The sequence below is a fragment of the Zingiber officinale genome, chromosome 3B (genome assembly GCF_018446385.1).
Source record: "Zingiber officinale cultivar Zhangliang chromosome 3B, Zo_v1.1, whole genome shotgun sequence".
Lineage (NCBI taxonomy): Eukaryota > Viridiplantae > Streptophyta > Magnoliopsida > Zingiberales > Zingiberaceae > Zingiber > Zingiber officinale.
The window spans coordinates 133796605-133816443 of NC_055991.1; the positions used below are offsets into that span (position 1 = coordinate 133796605).

The window sequence follows — 19839 nt, forward strand, 5'->3', positions numbered from 1 at the left end:
ATATGCAACATGCGTGATGACAAAGGTAATGCAAGCATGCAACTCATACCAAAAACAAAGTCAGAAGTCAATTGTTGGACGGAAGAAAAATGAAAATGTGAATCTAAACGCAACGAAATGATTCACTCAGTTTCATTAATGAAATGAATTCACTTTATGCTTGATCCATCCAACTACTTTAGCAGCTTTGGTCGTTCAATCTACAGATTTGCACGGTACGTGCGATGTTTTATTCGTTCACGTAATCCGCTCAATCCATCGGAGGCAATCTTGGAATTAGAAGCAGAAGAAGAGCATGAGTGACAACAAATTTAGATTAATAGCGACTGTACAGAACAGTATTCCATGTCTACAAGAAGCCGAGAACAAAAACTAGTATTCACCGCACCAACACAACAGTATTGTGAAGGAGGGTAGCTGCATACATAGAAACGCACCTGCATCGTCCATGGAGACCGGCGTCGTGTCCTTCGATCTAAAACCACGGCCAAGAAGAAGTCGAGATGAAGCAGGCAACGCCCGGTTCCTCGCCAGGGAGGACGGGAGTCCGGCAGAGGGGACAAGTGGCGTGCTGGTAGTCGAGCCACTTTTCTAAGCAGGTTTTGTGGAAGAAATGGCCGCAGAGGAGACGGTTCACCACTGAGTCCGGCTCGAACCGGGCGAGGCAGACGCGGCAGTCGGCGGTCCGCTCCCGCCTCCGCCCCAGGGTGGAGCCGAACCGGACCGGCTTGCACCAGGTGCGGAACCGCTCCGTCAGGCTGTGCGGCTCCTGAGCCTGTTCCCCAGCGGCGTGATCCGAAGGCAGTGGAGGCGCCGCGCGTAGTCGGAGGAGGTGGGTCAGGGAGCCGAGAAGCTGCTTCAGGATGGAGATGGTGAGGGCGGTGTTGACGAGCACCAGAGTGAGCACGCTATCGGATGGGGTCGGCAGGCTCGAAAGGCCCATCGCCGTCGGACTCCGGAATTTGACGGTCGCGATTTGCACCCAGAAAGCTTTTGGATCACCGGAATAGAAATCGCCGGGAGTCCAATCTGGAGACAAATTGAAAGGGAGCAAGCGTGCATTAGGTACTATCTCAAAGAAACTTCAGATCTCGGAGGGGGAAAACCCCTAATTAGTATTATACCGATAGATCGATCGAAAAGGTTGCAGAAAAATTGTAAACAGTTCATCTACCAAAATTCCACACACAAAACAGGTAGATTCAAAGCAATCAAACTCCTCAAACAAGAAAGAAGATAAGATCAACCACCAAGAATTCATCCAACAAAGAAAAACCTTTTAGACAATCTACCCCCCGCCAAGATTCCAGATTGGTCGAAGAGAAAGCAAGAAAGCTACAAAAAAAGGTACAGATCGGAGTAACTCACTGTGATGGACTAGCGATTTCTTCTTCTTCTTCTGCTACTCTTCGGAAACACTCGTCGAGACGCAAGCTAAGAAAGGGGAGCAGCTAAAGAGCCCAGAGCCAGTGGTCTGCTTTATAGATGAATTTGCCGGTAAGGTTACCGCTCCCATCTTCTCCGTAAGCTTCTCCAACTTTGCTGCTGAACCATCGGGCACTTTTTAAACTCACCTCCGGTAAGTCGCACTCGTCTGCCAAGAGATAATGTTAAAACAATTCATTCCGACCCGTAGCTCCTCCAAACCCGCCCAACCACCTTCTCCTCTTTCTCCACGGGCCCCACTTCAACATCCAATCACAGAGGCGAGTGAACACGTCGGTCGACTAGGAAAGCATTTCTTTACCGAAACGATACCTAGTACTTAACAACTAGAACTTGATATCCTCGCTCTCAACGACCAAATCCAGTTAATCAGACCTTAATACGTAATTAATCAAAAACCAAACCCATATTAAGATGAAAACAAAAAAATTAAAATAAATCAAAAGTAGGTTAGCTTTCTGCCTCCAATCATGCATGCAGTTGCTAATCACATGGCGAGAAGGCATCTTTGCATGTGCTTTCCCTGCACTGACTAAATATTAAATATCAAAAATCGCGAACAGCATAGGCGATATTTGGCAGCACGATGGAAATCGACAGGGAAGACACATGTCACGATGCCTTCTGTGATGATGCATGCTCTTTATACGTGGCGTCACGCAGAGAGAACAACGAGCCGTGCCTTCATCAGTGAGGCGACACATATGACTTCGCACTGGAAGGTTCACGCTTGAGCTCCACGTTGCACCCTCCGATGCTGGAGATCATCTGTTTTTGGCCTGTTCCAGTCGATCTAATGAATGAGAATTGCTGTCACTGCTAGCCAATCTCCGCTCGGATCATTAAGAAAGGGAAAAAAAAATGTTCTTTTTAATTTTTGGCCTATTTTTAAGCTTGTCGTCGCTTTGCATTTTATTATACTAGTTGTTTTTTAGGAGACCGTCTGTTTGGTCTGTGGAGAGGGAACCAGAGGTTAGGGTTTCAATCTGCGGCGGGACGGGGTTGCGCGGCTTTGAGATCCCATTAATCGCCATGTCCTACGCCTTCCTCTTCAAGTACATCGTCATCGGCGACACAGGTATTTAATTAATTTGCGATTCTTTACATCTTAATTATTCGAAGAATTGAAATTCTCCCAAATGGGCTTGTTTTTATTGATTAGTTGTTCTTCCCTTTTCCCGTCAGCAATTATTCAAAAGCTCCCCGATCGATCATGTTTATGTCTTAGTTGTTCTCATGAGAATGAAATTGAGTGAATCTCTGTATATAATTGATCATGTTTGTTTTCGTGTCGACGGTAGGAGTGGGGAAATCATGTCTTCTTCTGCAATTCACAGACAAGCGTTTCCAACCTGTGCACGACTTAACAATCGGGGTTGAATTCGGAGCGAGGATGATAAACATAGACAAGAAGCCCATAAAGCTGCAAATTTGGGACACGGTGAGTTTGACATTATAGCTAGTTGTCGTCGATCGAGATTTGATATGAAAAACCAAAACCTTGCAAATTGTAGGCCGGGCAAGAATCATTCAGATCGATCACCAGATCCTATTACAGAGGTGCTGCCGGTGCATTGCTTGTGTACGACATCACTAGGAGGGAGACGTTCAACCATCTCGCGAGTTGGCTGGAAGATGCGAGGCAGCATGCCAATGCCAAGATGACGATCATGCTCATAGGCAACAAGTCAGACCTGGCTCACAGAAGAGCTGTCAGCGCCGAGGAAGGCGAACAATTCGCCAAGGACCATGGATTGATATTCATGGAAGCTTCGGCCAAAACTGCACAGAACGTCGAGGAGGTGAAATGAAATAATGCCATGTTGTTTTGTATCTTCTTGTCTGGCTCAATTACGTTTACTAGCTAGTATAGTGTCCATCGCATGCAGGCATTCATCGACACTGCAACAAACATCTACAAGAAGATTCAGGAGGGAGTATTTGATGTATCAAATGAAGTATGTTTCAAGAATCTTGTGCTACAAAGATCCACTACTTTTGTTTTTATGATTGATGGCATGGTTTTTGGCAGTCTTATGGAATCAAAATTGGTTATGGAGGAAATACAGGGCCATCAGATGGAAGAGATGGACCCTCTTCTCAAGGTGCTCCTTGTTGCAGCTAAAGGTCCTGCGGCGGGATCAAGATTCTGATGAGCTTCTAATTTATCTCTTATCTTTCGTATGACTAATTGTACATCGATCTTTCTTTCTTTCTGGAGACTAGTTGAATTGTTCATGATTCAATTGATGCCTAAATAATTTTTTCAATTGGCTTAATGGTTGTAGAAGGTGACCTTATTCAAATGGTTGTAGAAGGTGACCTTATTCAAAGCGGTAGAACTTGCTTTATTAAATATTTAATGAGACTCTCTTTGTTGTTGATGTATTATTATTGAAATGATATTTCAAATGTATAATAATGTTCGTATTGGTATGCCTTTATATTTTAATAAGTGTTATACGTTGTCATATCAATATTTTCACTCAGAGTTATCATAAACTTTTTGAAAAAATTAAAATTTACTTATTATAGTTTTAATAAAAGTACCACTTTACCCCTTAAGATTTTGATTGTTATACTAGCTGAAATGGTGAAATTATAGCCCTAGGTAATGATGCATTAGAGCATCTATATTAGTTATCAATTTTTACATCAGCTACCTTATATATTTTTTAAATTTGAATTTGATAAATAATGATTCTCTAAATTTAGGGAATGAAAATTTTATCTTAAATATATAATAATATTTCTTTTCAATCTCTCTCCTTTTACTCATTCTTTTTCCTTCCATTCATCTTATAAATATAATAATAAAAAATAAAAGAAAGAGAAGAAAATAATAAAAAATTGAAGATAATGAAAATTTTAGGATAATTAATGTAGTGTGTAGTGAAAAATGATTATCTAAATTTAATATAATGAGCTATTTATATTAAATTTTAAATATAGTGATAGGGGTATTAATGTGAATGCTCTAACTATGCAGCAGTAGGGCGCATTTTAATTTTTTTTTAGATATATTTAGATTTCATTAAATTAAGAGATAAAATTTTTTTAGTAAAAATATTAAATTAATGGATCATTAAGTTTTTGCCGATTTATTTTGATGGCTTGTGTGTCATTCTAAAATTTAATAGAACCGGCCGGGTCATTTCTATATCTCACGTCATTTAAAAAAAAATGGTGAGTTATAATTGTGAAGTTATAAATGAAAAAGAGAGAAAATAGTGGGGCAAAGTGAAATTTGCTATATAAAATAGAACCGTTCGTTTACCTGTTGACCCCACTCGTGTCTCGTCCCCCCGTCTTGGACGTTTCCGCTTTTGCTTGAGATCTTGATTAACCTACGCCGCTCGCCACTGCGGCGCACGATAGACTAAACCCTTCTCTTCCTCGAAGTTTCTACCCTACGCCATCGACGATGGCGTCCCCCGGCGGGGGCCCCAACACCTCTGCAATCTACGACACGCAGGCCCTGTTCAAGCCCCCCAGCCCTAGTCCCGGTGCCATTCCCCGGCAGCCATTCCCTCCTACCTCTGCGTACCCGTCTCCGCTACCGCCGTCGACATTTCCGACTCCGACGCATCCAGGCGCTTTCTCATACCCCATGGCTACTCCGCCTTTCCACCACCATCCTTTCCTCCACTACCCCCAGGAGTCCCTCCACCGCCTCCCAGTCATCTACCCGCCTGTGCATCCCCACCTTCCGAACCCCAATCCCAACACTAACCCCAGTACTAGCTCCAATACAAATCCCGGTGCTCGCCTTATGGCCCTCCTGAACCCTCCTGCAAGCCCCCAACTTGATCCCGCCGTCTCGATGCCGCCTCCCTCTTCTACTCCTTCGGATTTCCTGATGCCTTCCACGGTTGGCGTGCTTCATCCTATGCCGTCAGCACCACATGCGGCACTGGCCCAGCCAGCGCCAACGAGGTTGCCGAGCAACAAATCGCCTAGGGGTCGGCTTCTCAGCACAGGGGCACATGCTGTCTATGATGTGGATTCACGTCTGCCGGGAGAGAACCAACCGCCTCAGCTCGAGGTGACGCCGATCACCAAGTATATATCTGACCCAGGGCTTGTTTTGGGCCGGCAAATCGCCGTCAACCGGACCTACATATGCTATGGGCTTAAGCTTGGTGCTGTTCGGGTGCTAAATATCAACACAGCTCTGAGATCTTTGCTAAAGGGGCATTCTCAGGTTCGATCGTAAGAAACTTTCAACTAGACTTAGTAATTCTTCAACCCTTGATCAGTCAAAAAATTTCATCCTGTTGAGGTGTGAAGTCATTTTGTCTTAGTTTATATGCTTGTTTGATTTACGACGATATCATTATAATAAGGATGTTGTAGTATATAGTTAATTCATGCAGATAAAATTAGTTCTTGAAATTCTAAGTCTGTTGGCAGTTTGAATGTGGATTCTACTAAATTAAAGATTTAGGATTGTTAGATAATTTATTTTTGGATGCTAACTGGATTTTGTTTTTGCACAAGTTTTAATTGAAAGCTTATACTTTGTTTCTCATCCATAGTTTATGACCTGGACATGTTTTTTCACCTTGACATCTGAAACATTTTGCTAAAACAATTAAATATCTGCTTTGATCTTCATGTTGGCAGATGGAACATATTTTAAGTATAAAGGCTTTGATTTGATGTGATTTTAGCTGCTCAATCATTTATATGTTTATTATTTAACATAATGTTGGAAGCTTTTCTGATGCATATCAAAGAACTTCAATTGTAACTTTTATTTTGTATGTTGAGCATACTACTGCCCAAAGAAATTAATTTGTGTGATCTGATTTTGTTTGCAGTTCAGTTGAGAATATCATTGTGGAGTTGTCTCTGATTTATATTGGTAAACTAGTTTCTACAGATTTTTATCGGTTAATAGTGTCTCCAGGTAAGCAAGTTATGGAGTGCTAAGATCTGGGAGACCTCATAGTTTATTCCTTATTCCACTTTAGTGGTAAATTAATGAATCTGAACTGTTCGAGCCAGATGGTTCGCGTATAAGAACCTTGTAAAACAAAATCTGTTGCTTTTTCTAATAATCTCTTGGCATCTAGTTTTTGAGCCTGTGATTACCAAACTGTTTCCTGCTTACAGAGGTAATGACACACAACAGATTTCCCAATAATGGAATTCGACTCTCAAATATAATCTTTGTTCCTTACTGGCAGTACATGCCATTCATAAATATAATAGTTTTCTATTTATTGTTCTCTATGTGCAGGATTTTTGTCAGCATCTGTTTCTTAAGAAATATCCTTGCCACATCTCGTTCAAGGAAAAATTGCCATGTTGCTTCTTCTTCTTGTTTTCTCATGTTTGAGATATTCCTCATGCATTTAGTATTTTAGTGGCGCAATCTGGAATTCTTTATTGTGCAGCTTTGCTTTGCTTTGCTTTACTTTTCTTTTCTTCTTAAGTTAGATTAATGTGATTTGCATTTTTTTGTAGAGAGTTACAGACATGGCTTTCTTTGCCGAAGATGTACACCTTTTAGCCAGGTACTTAATGATGATCTTTTTTTTTCCCCTTCTTTTCCCTTAACATTCTGCTCATTGCTTTTATTGCTAGTGCAAGCATTGATGGAAGGATTTTTGTGTGGAAGATTGATGAGGGGCCTGATGAGGACAACAAGCCACTGATTACTGGAAAAATTATAATGGCTATTCAGATAGTTGGAGATAAAGAGTCATATCATCCCCGAATTTGTTGGCACTCTCACAAGCAAGTAAGGTTATCATTAAAATTTGCATGATCATGTTTGATACAACTCTACATGGGAACATGGCTTCAACCACCCCTTAAATTTACCAATGTAGGGATGCATTTTTTGCTACAGCTAATTTTCCTTATAGTCATATCTAGGTATTCTTATGAATCTGAAATTTCTTCTGCAGGAAATTATGTTTGTTGGAATAGGGGTATATGTGCTAAAAATTGATATAAATAAAGTCGGAAGGGGAAAAGAATTTTTGGCTGAGGAGCCACTAAAATGCCCCATTGAAAAGATCATCGAAGGAGTGCAGATTATAGGTAAACATGATGGAGAGGTGACTGATTTGTCCATATCGCAATGGATGGTTACTCGTTTAGCATCATCATCAAAAGATGGCACGGTTTGTACTTACATTGGTTGAATGCTTGCTCTTTTAATATTTTGTGTTGCGGGCAATACAAAGATGCATATCTAATAGGTAAAATTCACTTTGTAGAACTACTGCTGTATGTTTCTTGACTTCTTTGTAGTCTATTATATGACCACATTGTTTAGTTCAGTTCCAAATGAAATGTGCCTGTTAGTGTTTGCATGCAATCAAAATTCAAGAAAACTGATGGTCAGGGTTTCCAAAAGAGATGGGGATCATGTGTATGATGCAATATTGAAGATAAGAAAACTAATAATAGATATGTCCATTATGGAGATAGCAACTCTCGTGAGCTTGCAAAATTTCTTTGGCCAAAACAAATAGCTATTGTTTAAACTTTTAATTGATGTTTTGTTGCTATAAGTTAGTTTTACATGGTATTAATTCTTATAGCCTAACTGTGTTGAAATGTGGTATGCTTCCACCTTTGTCTAATGTGATTCTAAAGAGACTTTACTCAGGTACTTATGTGAATATTTTCTTTTATCATCACATCAGTAAAACATTAAATCTCACAAGAGACCTATGTAACTAGAGACAAAGCAATTAAGTAATATATATTTCTTTTTATATTAAGACCCATGCTTTTCGAGTTTTGATTAGCAGTAGCCTAACAAAACCTTCAATTTTTTTTTACACGAGCTTGATACTCCATTGTTGATTTGATGATGATAGTGAATCTTTTGGGTTATTTATTACTGAAAATTACAGTAATATTATTGTTTTTGGATGCCAGGATGCTAATGCTAATTCTTGATTGTTGCGCTCATTGTTTTTTCCCCTTCTATTATCATTTTTATCATTTTCTGTCATCTCACAGGTTAAGATCTGGGATGACCGTAAAGCAATGCCCCTCTCTGTTTTAAGGCCACATGATGGTCATCCTGTCAACTCCGTGGAGTTCATGACAGCACCTAACCACCCTGAACACATCAATCTCATCACAGCTGTATGTCTCATATTGTGTATTCAAGGATGTTTATGTTACCAGTTACTTTTGACATACATATTTTCTTAGCTGTCATTCTTTTGCTGCTCGTAGGAGTGTGTCCATAATATAGTAATGATTAAGATAATTTTATTTTCTTATGGTGCAGTTGTAGGTTGAGATGAATGACAACCTTCATTCTTAAATGACATTCTTTGGCTGTTTACAGCTTTCTTTACAATGACATTGGAACTGCATAATTTCTGTTGCAGGGACCTTTAAGTCGAGAATTAAAATTTTGGGCTTCTTCTAGCGAAGAAGGTTGGCTATTGCCTAGTGACTCTGAATCATGGCATTGCTCTCAGACTTTGGACCTGAGAAGTTCTTCAGAACCTCAGACGGAAGAGGCTTTTTTCAATCAATTGGTAGTTTTACCTCAAGCAAGCCTTATAATAATTGCAAATGCCAAGAAGAATGCTATTTATGCAGTGCATATTGACTATGGTTTATGTCCTGCTTCTACACGCATGGACCATATAGCAGATTTCACTGTGGCAATGCCTATTTTGAGTCTTACGGTAACACATGATATCCTGCTTGAGGGAGATATAATTGTACAAGTATATTGTGTACAAACACAGGCAATTCAACAATATGCTTTGGATTTAATTCAGTGTTTACCACCACCAATTGCTAATGTTGGGTTAGCAAAAGATCCTTCATCTCATGTAACTGAGACATCCAGTTCCGAGGGATTACCTGTGCCAGCGATATCTAGTGAACACTACAGAACTGATTATGCTATGGAAAATGCTTCACTACAAACCCTTCTTACTGATGGTGGCATGGATTGTGCATCTGCAGCTCCAGCTCTTGTAATCCCAGATTCTTCTGAGACTACCGGTATCAATGAATCATCTACATCAAATGCTGACGTTAAACTCATTGCTCCTCCACTTCCAGATGTGGATGCAGATGCAATGCATGCTGCCTCCTCTCCTGTTCCCTTTAACATGGACATTGCAGGAAGATCACTTGCTCTGAAGAGCCCTGAAAAGACATCTGAGGATGCACCATCATATAGGGGTCATGAAACTGATCAGTCAGTGTTTGGGTATTCAGTCGAAAAGGATGGACGCAATACTGGACATAATGATATATCCCCTATATTTAATCCTCCTATGATGCTTAAGCTTGGTGGAAACTCAACTCACCTAATTACTCCCTCTGAAATTTTATCTGGTGCTATATCTACTTCAGAAAGCAGTAATGTCAATAAAAAACTTGCTGAGGAAATGAAGGACCAAGACATAAACACTAGTGACAGCATTAAACATGCTGAAGTAGAAGTGAAATTAGTGGGTGAGTTTAAGGCAGTTCAACCGGAAACCAATACTCAGAAGGTGGCTCAAGATTTTTCTGTTCGGGATTTGTCTCCCCAAACTTCTATAGCCCACTCGGAGGTAGATAATGAGGCTCCTATAATAGTAACTTCCTTTGAAGAAGAAAGTCACTCAGGTGATGACATTGCTATGGTTGAGTCAAAGAGAACCTTATTAGCTACCGCTGAGGAAGATGGACGAGATAGCACAATAAATGCAACAGAAGATATAACTGAACCTTCTGTTATTACTGTATCTCAATCTCTCTCGGTTGTCAAAGGAAAGAAACAAAAAGGAAAACAACATCAAACATCCAGTCCTTCATCACCTTCCTCTACCCTTCTGCACTCCACCTATTCTTTGAATGAATCAGCACTCAGTGAGAATGCCCCTTTAGTTGATCCTGCTTCCACAGATATTCTTGCAATGCAGGAAATGCTGAGCCAGGTATAATATCATTTAACTTAAAGTTGAAATCACTAATTGAAATGGTTGGGCTCGCTCGCTACATACTTCTGTAGAGACTTTAAAAGGGGACTGAGTTTCTAGTGCCCATAAGGGCAATGATTTGTGTTTGCTTTCACTTTTATTGGCGTGATTCACATTGTTTGTTTTGTTCACCTTCAGATTGGATCAATCTGAGATCAATTTGTGGTAGTATCCAGACTTGATCAAGTTTCTAAGGGTTGGTTTGGTATCTTGAGGCGGCATACAATGTCTTGGGCATGTTCCTTCCCCTCTTATTATATGAAGACTAGCTGATTGGTCAATGGTTTCCTATTAGGATATAGACTCGTGTGATTTTTTTTTTAATTTATATTTTCAGGGGTGAATTAATCACAAACTTCATTTCCTTGTATGAAAACTGGTGCATGAAATGGCTGACACTTGAGTACTCCCTTTGCTAGTGAAATTCAATACTTTGATAAAACATTCACCTATATGTGGTGCACAACCAATGGGGTATTCTTTGCTTTCTTTTTCTAGCTGCTCTCCCTTTCATATCAGTATTTACATCTGTTGCCATCAATTGTTGAACTAGCAGTATGGTCTTTGGATATCATGTTTTATTCTTATGGTCATAATTTGTAAATCTGCACAACTCCACTTTGGATTGAGATTAACAAATTTAGATTAAAATTTATTATAATTAAAAAGTGGTATTGAAGATGAAGGAGGAGGGAAATGGTGCATCAAAGCTTTATCATCACGATTACAAAGAGATGGTAGAAGGCATAATGGGATAATGTACAAAAGGTTAAGAAAATTTTTAGGTTTGAGGATTATATAAAGGAAGTAGGTGTTCTGAATTCAATACTGTTAGTTGATCATCTAGTGGAGACGAGGGTTTTATGGCATACGCAAATAGGGATGCAACGGGGCGGGTTTAAACCTGGCCCCGTATTAAACCCACCCCGTTCGGGGCGAGTTTAAACCCGGTCAAATGGGTTACGGGGTGGGTTTAAACCTGTTGACCGGTTTTAAAAGCAGGTTCGGGGCGGGTTACGGGTTTCAATGAATCCGCTCCGAACCCACCCCGTATAATAATAATAATAATAATAATAATAATATCCCGCCTAGTTTTGATTGGGTTCGGAGCAGGGCGGGTTGAAAAAGTAGGGAGGGCAGGTCCGGGTTCGGGTTCATTTTTTTGTAGTGGGGGCGGGTTCTGGGATTGGCCAAATCTGGCCCGAACCTGCCGTTGCCATCCCTAAATGCAAATGGTATGGTCCAGATGTAAATTTCTCTGAGGTCCTTAGTGGCGGAGTTCAAACAATTGACAATGTTTCTAATTATCTCGTCTAGTATTCCTCCTTGTCTCACCAATAAAACTTGAGACATTTATCTATCACCCGATACAAGTGGTACAACTAAGTTTCAGGTGGCATGTCAAGACAACTATACTCACTCATGTCAATTCCAACAACAATGCTTCTAATCCTCTCGTTCTTCTTTGGCATGCTCCCTTTAGATAGTCCAACCCCAACGAAGTGGAAGTAAATTAAAAATATTCAAGAATTAATCCTATGTCTAAAATGACTCAGCCAAAGTAGGGATGAATCTCTTCTTCTAAACAAGATAATTACTAAATAAAAAAATTACCTTAGCTAACTTTTTTCCTAAATAAAAGAATCTAAAAAAATAAAGCTTTTTTTTCAATCTAAAACTTAAAAAAATAATTTCTCAATTTGTATATTCTCCTTCACTAAGGGGAAATGAGTTGTTAGCATCATCAATTAGTAATACTTCAGAAAGGAATAGTATAAACACAGATTGTAACTTGTCCTTCAAGGAGCAAACTATCTTCATTATCTTCTTCTTTGACATTTCTTCCAATTGATAAATTATTTTTCTTGTTAGAGGAATTGAGTGTTGATTTTGTTTTCTTCCTTTTTTTATCATCCAAATTCTCATAAATAAGAGATGACAAGATTGATTACTAGTGGCAAAAGATATTGTAGAGATGATAATACTAAGGATTTGGTATCAAATGGAAGAAGCATGTCCTATTATAAGGTTGCCATGGAAAGATGGAGTCTCCCACACAGTAAGGTAGCAAATCTTCTAATTTGAAAAATGAAGCAATATAAATCAGAGTGACGCTTTTGGGCTATAATGTCTGTTTCTATGCTTCACTTCTTGCTTTAAGTTTTAGTTGGGTTAACATCTTAGGTTTTGGTTCTTTACAGGTAGTGAATATGCAGAAGGAACTGCAAAAGCAGATGAGTGTAATTGTGGCTGCTCCTGTAGCGAAGGAAGGAAAACGAATGGAGACTTCCTTGAGCCGAAATATAGAGAAGATGATCAAAGCTAATGGAGATGCTTTATGGGCCCGTGTTCAAGAAGAAAATGCAAAATATGAGAAGTTTGACAAGGAACGTATGCAACAAATCACCAATCTAATTGCTAACAATGTGAATAAGGACTTGCCAACCATTTTAGAGAGGGCAGTGAAGAAAGAACTTTCTACAATAGGATCCACTGTGGCTCGTTCAGTTGCACCTGCTATTTCTTCAGCTATAGCAGAGTCATTTCAGGTTTATCTTCTGATTATTTGCTTTTATTTGGGCTAAAACTTGGTCATTTATCTTACTTTCCATGTTCCGTTGTTCTTAGAGGGGAGTTGGCGATAAAGCAGTAACTCAGTTGGAGAAGTCAGTCAGTTCTAAACTTGAAGCTACTGTTGCAAGACAAATCCAAGTGCAGTTTCAAAACTCTGGGAAGCAGATTCTTCAGGTATGCATTGTTTCAAAAAAAATGATGTGTGTGTATGCATCTGACTATTGAATTATGGCAAAAACTGTATGATGAATTAATCAAACAACATTATTGTTTTATATAGTCTATAAGCTTAGTTTGAGGTATGCTATTCTTGTTTGAAATGAATTTGGTGGTCCTCTATATTGCTATTCAGCAGCACAATTGTGAAACTTATCTACAATTTGACCAGACATATTGTTTGCTTCTTGGGCTTGGAAACTTATCACAATGGTAGCACAGTGGAAGCAGATTCCTTTGGATTAGGATTGATTAACATGCAGGCAGAATGCTGATATTGATAAAATGGGCAGCTCAATGCCCAAAACTCCCACCAATGTGGATATCGGGGAAGGGTCTATTATATACAACCTTACCTTGCATTGCAAGAGGTTATTTCCATGACTCGAACGTGTCATACTTGATAGTTGGAATGATTGACTTTGTTTATTTAGTTTTATCTCTTCGTAAAATGTGTTCCCTCATTAATATGAATGTTTCATATGTACGATTAGGAACACAATGCATCTAGTGCCTCACTTGTGAAATAGTGGTAAATGCTACATTTCGTCTATAACACATTTGGTCCGTTTAAAAATAGCAGCTAGGATTTTCTCCATGATTTCAGACACATGAAGGGGGGCTTGTATTGAAGGAATCATAATGCTTCCATGTCTGCGGTGGAGTGTAGGTATATAAGTAACAAATCAATTTGAGGCCAATATTAGTTGTGTTAAATGCAAAATTGTCGTCTTGATATTTTACTGGCCATCTTGTTTAGACTGGATGACTGATATTTATAGTCCACAGACCCCCCTTCTATTTGAGGTGTACTGTAGGTATCTTATGATCTTATCCAACTAGCCTATTGTTAGAAACACTCCTTGTGATAGTTTAACTTTATAACAAACAAATACACCAGAATCCTACATCTCTTTTATTTTGACTTGGGATATTGGCAGTTCCAAATATGAAGCTTGTTATTATATGTTGTTTCGCTGTTTGATATAGATGTTTGTAGATCCCATACTTCCAATTAGAAAATGCAGTAATCCAATCTAAAACTTCTTTCTATATGAAACATGCAGGATTCTCTTAGATCCTGTTTGGAATCATCTGTTGTTCCTGCATTTGAGCAATCTTGTAAAGCAATGTTTGAGCAAGTTGACAATGCATTCCAGAAAGGAATGAATGAACACGCTGCTGCTGCTCATCAACAACTTGAGGCAGCAAATACACCTTTAGCAGTTACTTTAAGGGTATGTATCTCTATATCATAATCATCATTATCCTTGTTGCTGTTGCTTCTGCTACTATGCCTGTGCTGTCTATGATCTTGGTATATTTTGCTTGGCTTATAATCTCTTTAAACTGCAAGGTGAATCCTTTTATTTGCAATGAATTTTTTCTTTGTTTGTGCAGGAAGCAATCAGCTCTGCATCTTCAATCACCCAAAGTCTCACTACTGAGTTAATTGATGGCCAACGAAAAATTTTGGCTCTTATAGCAGCAGGAAACACAAAGGTTCTCAACCCTCTGGTTTCCCAACAAGCTAACGGCCCTACAGCTAGCCCTCCTGAGATGGTAAAACTTCCATTCAGGATTCCTGTAGCATGCATGACTGGTGGACGGACCCTGTCTTTTATTTGTTTTAGTTGGATAACTTGATTTCCTTGTTAGTATGCAATTCAGTGACGCTTCATTCTATTTACAGCAGGCCTCCCTGTCTCTCCTGCAGGTTGGGGCACATCTAGATCCGACAAAAGAACTCTCCAGATTAATTTCTGAGCATAAATATGAGGAAGCATTCACACTGGCGCTTCAAAGAAGCGATGTGTCGATAGTGTCTTGGCTATGTGCACAGGTACGGGTCTAATTCCTGTGGAACCTAATTTAGTGGCTCGACATTGATATTTTCATGTAAACCTTTAAGCTAAATTTTCTATCCCAATCCTAACATGATATTGCAGGTGGATTTGCATGCGATTTGTTCCACAGTGCCACTTCCCCTAAGTCAAGGTGTTCTTCTGGCACTTCTGCAGCAACTGGCCTGTGATATCGGCAATGAGACATCCAGAAAAGTTGGCTGGATGACTGATGTTGCTGTAGTAATCAACCCGGCTGACCAAATGATTGTGTTACACGTCCGACCTATCTTTGAGCAAGTGTACAGTTTGTTGGGTCGGCAAAGAGCCCTTCCAACGACTACTGCCCCTGAGTCAGCCATCATCCGCCTATTGATGCATGTTATAAATTCTGTACTCACATCCTGCAAGTGATTTATTTGGAGGGTTTATGCTCATGTACAGAAGGGATTGAAGATAGAAAAGAAGTTGTGTATGTAGATTATAGAGGAGGCAGGTTGGTTCCTCGTCTCCCTTTTCTTTCTTCGACTTCTTTCTAGGTTTTGAATGAACAATTGTAAGCTAGAGAGACACAATTCGGTCATGCATTATGGATTTTTAATTTAAAGATTTTGGTATATTAGTAAGCAAAATGACATTAATTAACTCTTCAGCAAATTTTGACTACTGTAATGCATTAGTTTTACTGAATCAATAAATCATTATGCATGCTAAAGATGATTTAGCTATCAACTATTCTCGTTGATGGTTCAGATATAATTTACGTGTCACATTTATTGGATTTGATTTGTTATGTGCGTTTATTAGGCCCTATTTGTTCGTATCATCTGTTTCCTTGTATTTTTCTAAGCCATCTATTATTTTAGTTCTTCAACCTTCTCCAAGTTATGATGTTGATATATTACACATTGTCCCTTACCCACATTACCGCAACAAAAGAGAAAAATGTTTTGTTGATATATAAAATGTTGATGCAGCGGGGTCGGTAAGAGTGGAGTGAATTGTCTACAAAATAAAAGTATACCCTTCTCGATTCTTTCAACTCAAATAGTGTAATTTAATAAAGTAAACTAACAGAAATAAAGAAAAAGACTTAGCAATTTACTTGGTTACAATCAAGAAGGTTGTTAATCCAAGACAGTAGAAAAAAGTTCTAAAAGATCTCTTTCTCTGAAGGCGAATAAATCTTTTACACACTAAAAGTTTAGAACTATTACTAGAAATGAATACAGAGTTGATTGCTTGATTGATATTCATTTCCTAGTTCCAGGGACCTTTATTATGCGGACGCACCGAACCCGTTGGCTCCCTTCCCATGTTATCTTTCTCGCTAGCTGTGTCTTCTGCTCGGCTTCCTGCGCTCCTAAGTTCCTGCACACTTAGACACAGGGATGAGATAACTAACAGGACCTAATCTAATTTGGTTGATCACATCAAAATACTCACAGGGTCCAACATAAAATATGACACAATCATTTCTCCAATGAATCATCTTAGTTAGCACTATGTCAATTTATTTCTCATTAATTAGGAATTTATGGATGAACTCGATTAGTCTGTCGTTTACCTTTCCTTTGTGAGATGATCAACCAGTGTCATTCCCTTCTAAGATCGACAAAACTCTATGGCCCCATGGACGTAAGAATTTGAATACAGAGTATGACGATAAAAGGAACATGGAGTAGCTTTCTCGTCGCATGCATAACTTCTATCATAGGCGACAAAAGTCGTTTATCCTTTTTAAACCGACTAAAAGTTCTTTAACCATCCTTAGATCGAAAGGATTTGATGCATCTTCTCTACCACTACTATATTTTTCAACTACTCAAGTGGTTGTACGATGAATACAAAGTGAATTATTCTTTAGCTTTTTATTAAACGATATCACATGTTATCCAATAATAAATTTTAGATTCTGATCGTCCGCTTTCAGCTAGGGGCGTTGATGTAATAATTTCATATTTTGTATAATAAATTTTAGAATCTGTTGTGATAAGAGAGCCTCCAAGAGATAAGGATCGACTATCTCCCGTATTAGTTAGTCTTAATTAGACCCCTGATTGCATTTTAGGTATATATATATTTAAAATAATTTTTTTTGTACGGATTGCAGTATAATTACAAGCAATTTCCGGAATAATAGGAAATTAATATTTGTTAATACTCAGCATCAAATATTATCCAACTCAGACATTCTAAAATTTTCCTAATTCTTCTAATTAAAGTTTGCTCACGCAAATAACAATTATTATAAAAAAAGTTTCAGATAAAATCGGCGTTTCTTTTCACTAACTTATATTATATAAATATAAATATGGAAAATATTGAAGTGACTACTTACAGAAGTAAAACATAATGTCATTGCTTACCAAAGAATATATACTTCAAGTCAGATAAATATAAATAAAATTAATATTAATATTGGAAATTTTAGGGAAATATTTCCTTTTGAAATTATAAAATAAATTAGAGAATTACCATTATTTTTTAATGTAAAAACAGAATATCATAATCCCTTCAATTGCAACATTCCAAAAACTAAAATTCCTACAGAATTCCAACCCAGCCCCCTATGCAAAGGTCTCGATAGGATTTCCAGTGCGGACTCCTTTATCCACCGTCAGGCCCTTCCAAGTGGAAAATCTGAACCGTTGAAATGAGTCGCAGATTGGTCAGTTACGTTCTCTACATTCTATGCGTTCGGCAAGTCCGCCTAGTCGGGAAAGAAGTAACCTCCGGCGCCACGTGTGCGAGCTTGCCATTTTGGTACGGAAATCCCCTTCGAAACGGGCCGGCAGACGCTCAACGTTCCCTATTTAAGGACTCGCCGGTGGCCCCCTTCACGTCGCACCACAACCACCAGCGCCGCCGCCAGTCATAATCGAGCACCACCAGGCCGCGCGCGCGCAATGACGGGGGAGACGAGGACGGAGGTGGTGATCGTGGGCGGGGGCCCCGCGGGGCTTGCCACGTCGGCGTGCCTCAACGTGCTGTCGGTCCCCAACGTGGTCCTGGAGCGCGAGGCCTGCACCGCCTCGCTGTGGAAGCTGCGGGCCTACGACCGCCTCAAGCTCCACCTGGCCAAGCGCTTCTGCGAGCTCCCGCACATGCCCTTCCCTGCGGGCACCCCCACCTTCGTCCCGCGCAAGCAGTTCCTGGACTACCTCACCGAATACGAGCGCCGCTTCGCCCTCGCCCCCGTCTGCTCCACCCTCGTCGAGCGCGCCGCCTACTCCGACTCCGCCGCCGAGTGGCGCGTCACCGCCCGCGACGTCATCACCGGGGAGCTCAGGCTCTACCGGAGCCGGTTCCTGGTGGTGGCCACCGGGGAGAACAGCCAGGGGTTCATCCCCAGCATTCCCGGGCTGAAGAGCTTCCCGGGGGACGTCCTGCACTCGACCACGTACAAGTCCGGCAGAGACTACGCCGGGAAGAGAGTGCTGGTGGTCGGAAGCGGGAACTCCGGCATGGAGATCGCCTACGACCTGTGCAACCACGGCGCCGAGACTTCCATCGTCATCCGCGCCCCAGTAAATAATTAATTAAATCAATAATATTTGTTTTCGCATTAATTTTTTTTTTTCCATGATCGTTCGATCGTCTGAGCTTCCTCCGGTGCAGGTTCATCTGTTTAACAAGGAGCTGATATATCTGGGCATGACCTTGCTCAAGTACCTCCCCGTCGCCGTGGTGGACGCCGTGGTGCTGCTCATCGCCACGTTTAAGTACGGCGACATGTCGAAGCACGGCATTGTGAGGCCCGCCAAGGGGCCCTTCAGGAACAAGATCGACACCGGCAGGTCCGCCATCATCGACGTCGGAACCGTCGGCAAGATCAAGTCAGGAGAGATTAAGGCATGCACGTCTTCAATTAATTTAATTCCATGCACATACGTAACGTCTATATATATATATAACTATAACTATAACTATATACGTACGTGCATGTGAAGGTGGTCAAGGGAGAGATCAAAAGCATCAAGGGCAACGAGCTCGAGTTCACAAATGGTGAAACCAAATATTATGATCATATCGTCTTCGCCACGGGGTTTCGAAGCACGGCTAAGAATTGGCTCAAGGTGTGTATATAGATAGATAGATAAATAGATAGTATTATGCATGCCTTCTTTGAATTTTGCTCCTGGGATTATGATGTAGTGGTAAGAGCGCTTAATTGTCCTTTTTTTAGAGATTTGTAATTAAGGAATGTTGAATTTCTGGGTCACTCGGCACAAGTATTTTCTGATTGACGGGTATGATTAACAATGTGAATTGGTGATTATAGGATGATGATAATTTGATGGATGCGGATGGAATGCCTAAAGAGAAGGTGCCGAACCATTGGAAGGCAAAGAAGGGACTCTACTGCGCCGGCTTCGCTCGGTCAGGCTTGGCAGGAGTGGCCATGGATGCTCAGAACGTCGCCAATGATATTAAGAAACATTATGCATAATTAAGATGGATGGATCGATGAATCGGAAGGTCATCCATAAAACATATACAAAACAATATATGAGCATTATTCTAATAAATAATTTAATTACAACACTAGCAATAAGGACGGACGGAGCTAATTTTTGATTTAATTTAATTTAATTTTTTTAATTTTGTTATTTCGTTTGAGACTTTGAGTGATTACTAAAGCAGTGGCTGCATGGACGAGTGTGTCCATAGCTTGTGCAAGAACTTTTAAATTTGTATCTTTAATTTTGCCTTCAAAATATATCATGAGAATTTTTATATATATTGTTCATGTCGGAAATTTGGGAAGACGAAACTATAGGAATGACGTG

The 19839-nt window shown here is 40.0% G+C and overlaps 4 protein-coding genes across 7 annotated transcripts; 3 read left to right on the forward strand and 1 right to left on the reverse strand.

Moving 5' to 3' along the window:
- Positions 1-296: 296 nt before the first annotated feature.
- Positions 297-1496, reverse strand: LOC121967905 (probable E3 ubiquitin-protein ligase XERICO). Its single transcript, XM_042518422.1, has 2 exons — positions 1369-1496; positions 297-1029 (listed from the first exon to the last, which is right to left on the reverse strand). The coding sequence occupies exon 2, from the start codon at positions 941-943 to the stop codon at positions 476-478; it is 468 nt and encodes a 155-aa protein (XP_042374356.1). The 5' UTR covers positions 944-1029; positions 1369-1496; the 3' UTR covers positions 297-475.
- Positions 1497-2204: 708 nt separating this feature from the next.
- Positions 2205-3773, forward strand: LOC121968656 (ras-related protein RABB1c-like). 2 transcript variants are annotated; one of them, XM_042518968.1, is made up of 5 exons: positions 2205-2524; positions 2784-2887; positions 2961-3248; positions 3336-3404; positions 3479-3773. In XM_042518968.1, the coding sequence occupies exons 1-5, from the start codon at positions 2479-2481 to the stop codon at positions 3569-3571; spliced, it is 600 nt and encodes a 199-aa protein (XP_042374902.1). In that variant the 5' UTR covers positions 2205-2478; the 3' UTR covers positions 3572-3773. The 2 variants fall into 2 exon arrangements, with proteins under 2 accessions (XP_042374902.1, XP_042374900.1); XM_042518966.1 differs by having other exon boundaries at positions 2216-2524; positions 2748-2887.
- Positions 3774-4736: 963 nt separating this feature from the next.
- On the forward strand, positions 4737-15653 carry LOC121967906 (varicose-related protein-like). 3 transcript variants are annotated; one of them, XM_042518425.1, is made up of 13 exons: positions 5541-5650; positions 6270-6358; positions 6919-6968; positions 7039-7195; positions 7365-7583; positions 8434-8562; positions 8814-10370; positions 12614-12961; positions 13041-13160; positions 14270-14440; positions 14604-14765; positions 14896-15045; positions 15152-15653. In XM_042518425.1, exons 3-13 carry the CDS (start codon positions 6931-6933, stop codon positions 15458-15460), a joined length of 3360 nt encoding a protein of 1119 aa, XP_042374359.1. In that variant the 5' UTR covers positions 5541-5650; positions 6270-6358; positions 6919-6930; the 3' UTR covers positions 15461-15653. The 3 variants fall into 3 exon arrangements, with proteins under 3 accessions (XP_042374357.1, XP_042374358.1, XP_042374359.1); XM_042518423.1 differs by lacking the exon at positions 6270-6358 and having other exon boundaries at positions 4737-5650; XM_042518424.1 differs by lacking the exon at positions 6270-6358 and having other exon boundaries at positions 4737-5650; positions 14920-15045.
- Positions 15654-17955: 2302 nt separating this feature from the next.
- Positions 17956-19499, forward strand: LOC122055274 (probable indole-3-pyruvate monooxygenase YUCCA10). Its single transcript, XM_042616639.1, has 4 exons — positions 17956-18576; positions 18668-18901; positions 19000-19125; positions 19332-19499. Exons 1-4 carry the CDS (start codon positions 17956-17958, stop codon positions 19497-19499), a joined length of 1149 nt encoding a protein of 382 aa, XP_042472573.1.
- Positions 19500-19839: the final 340 nt, after the last annotated feature.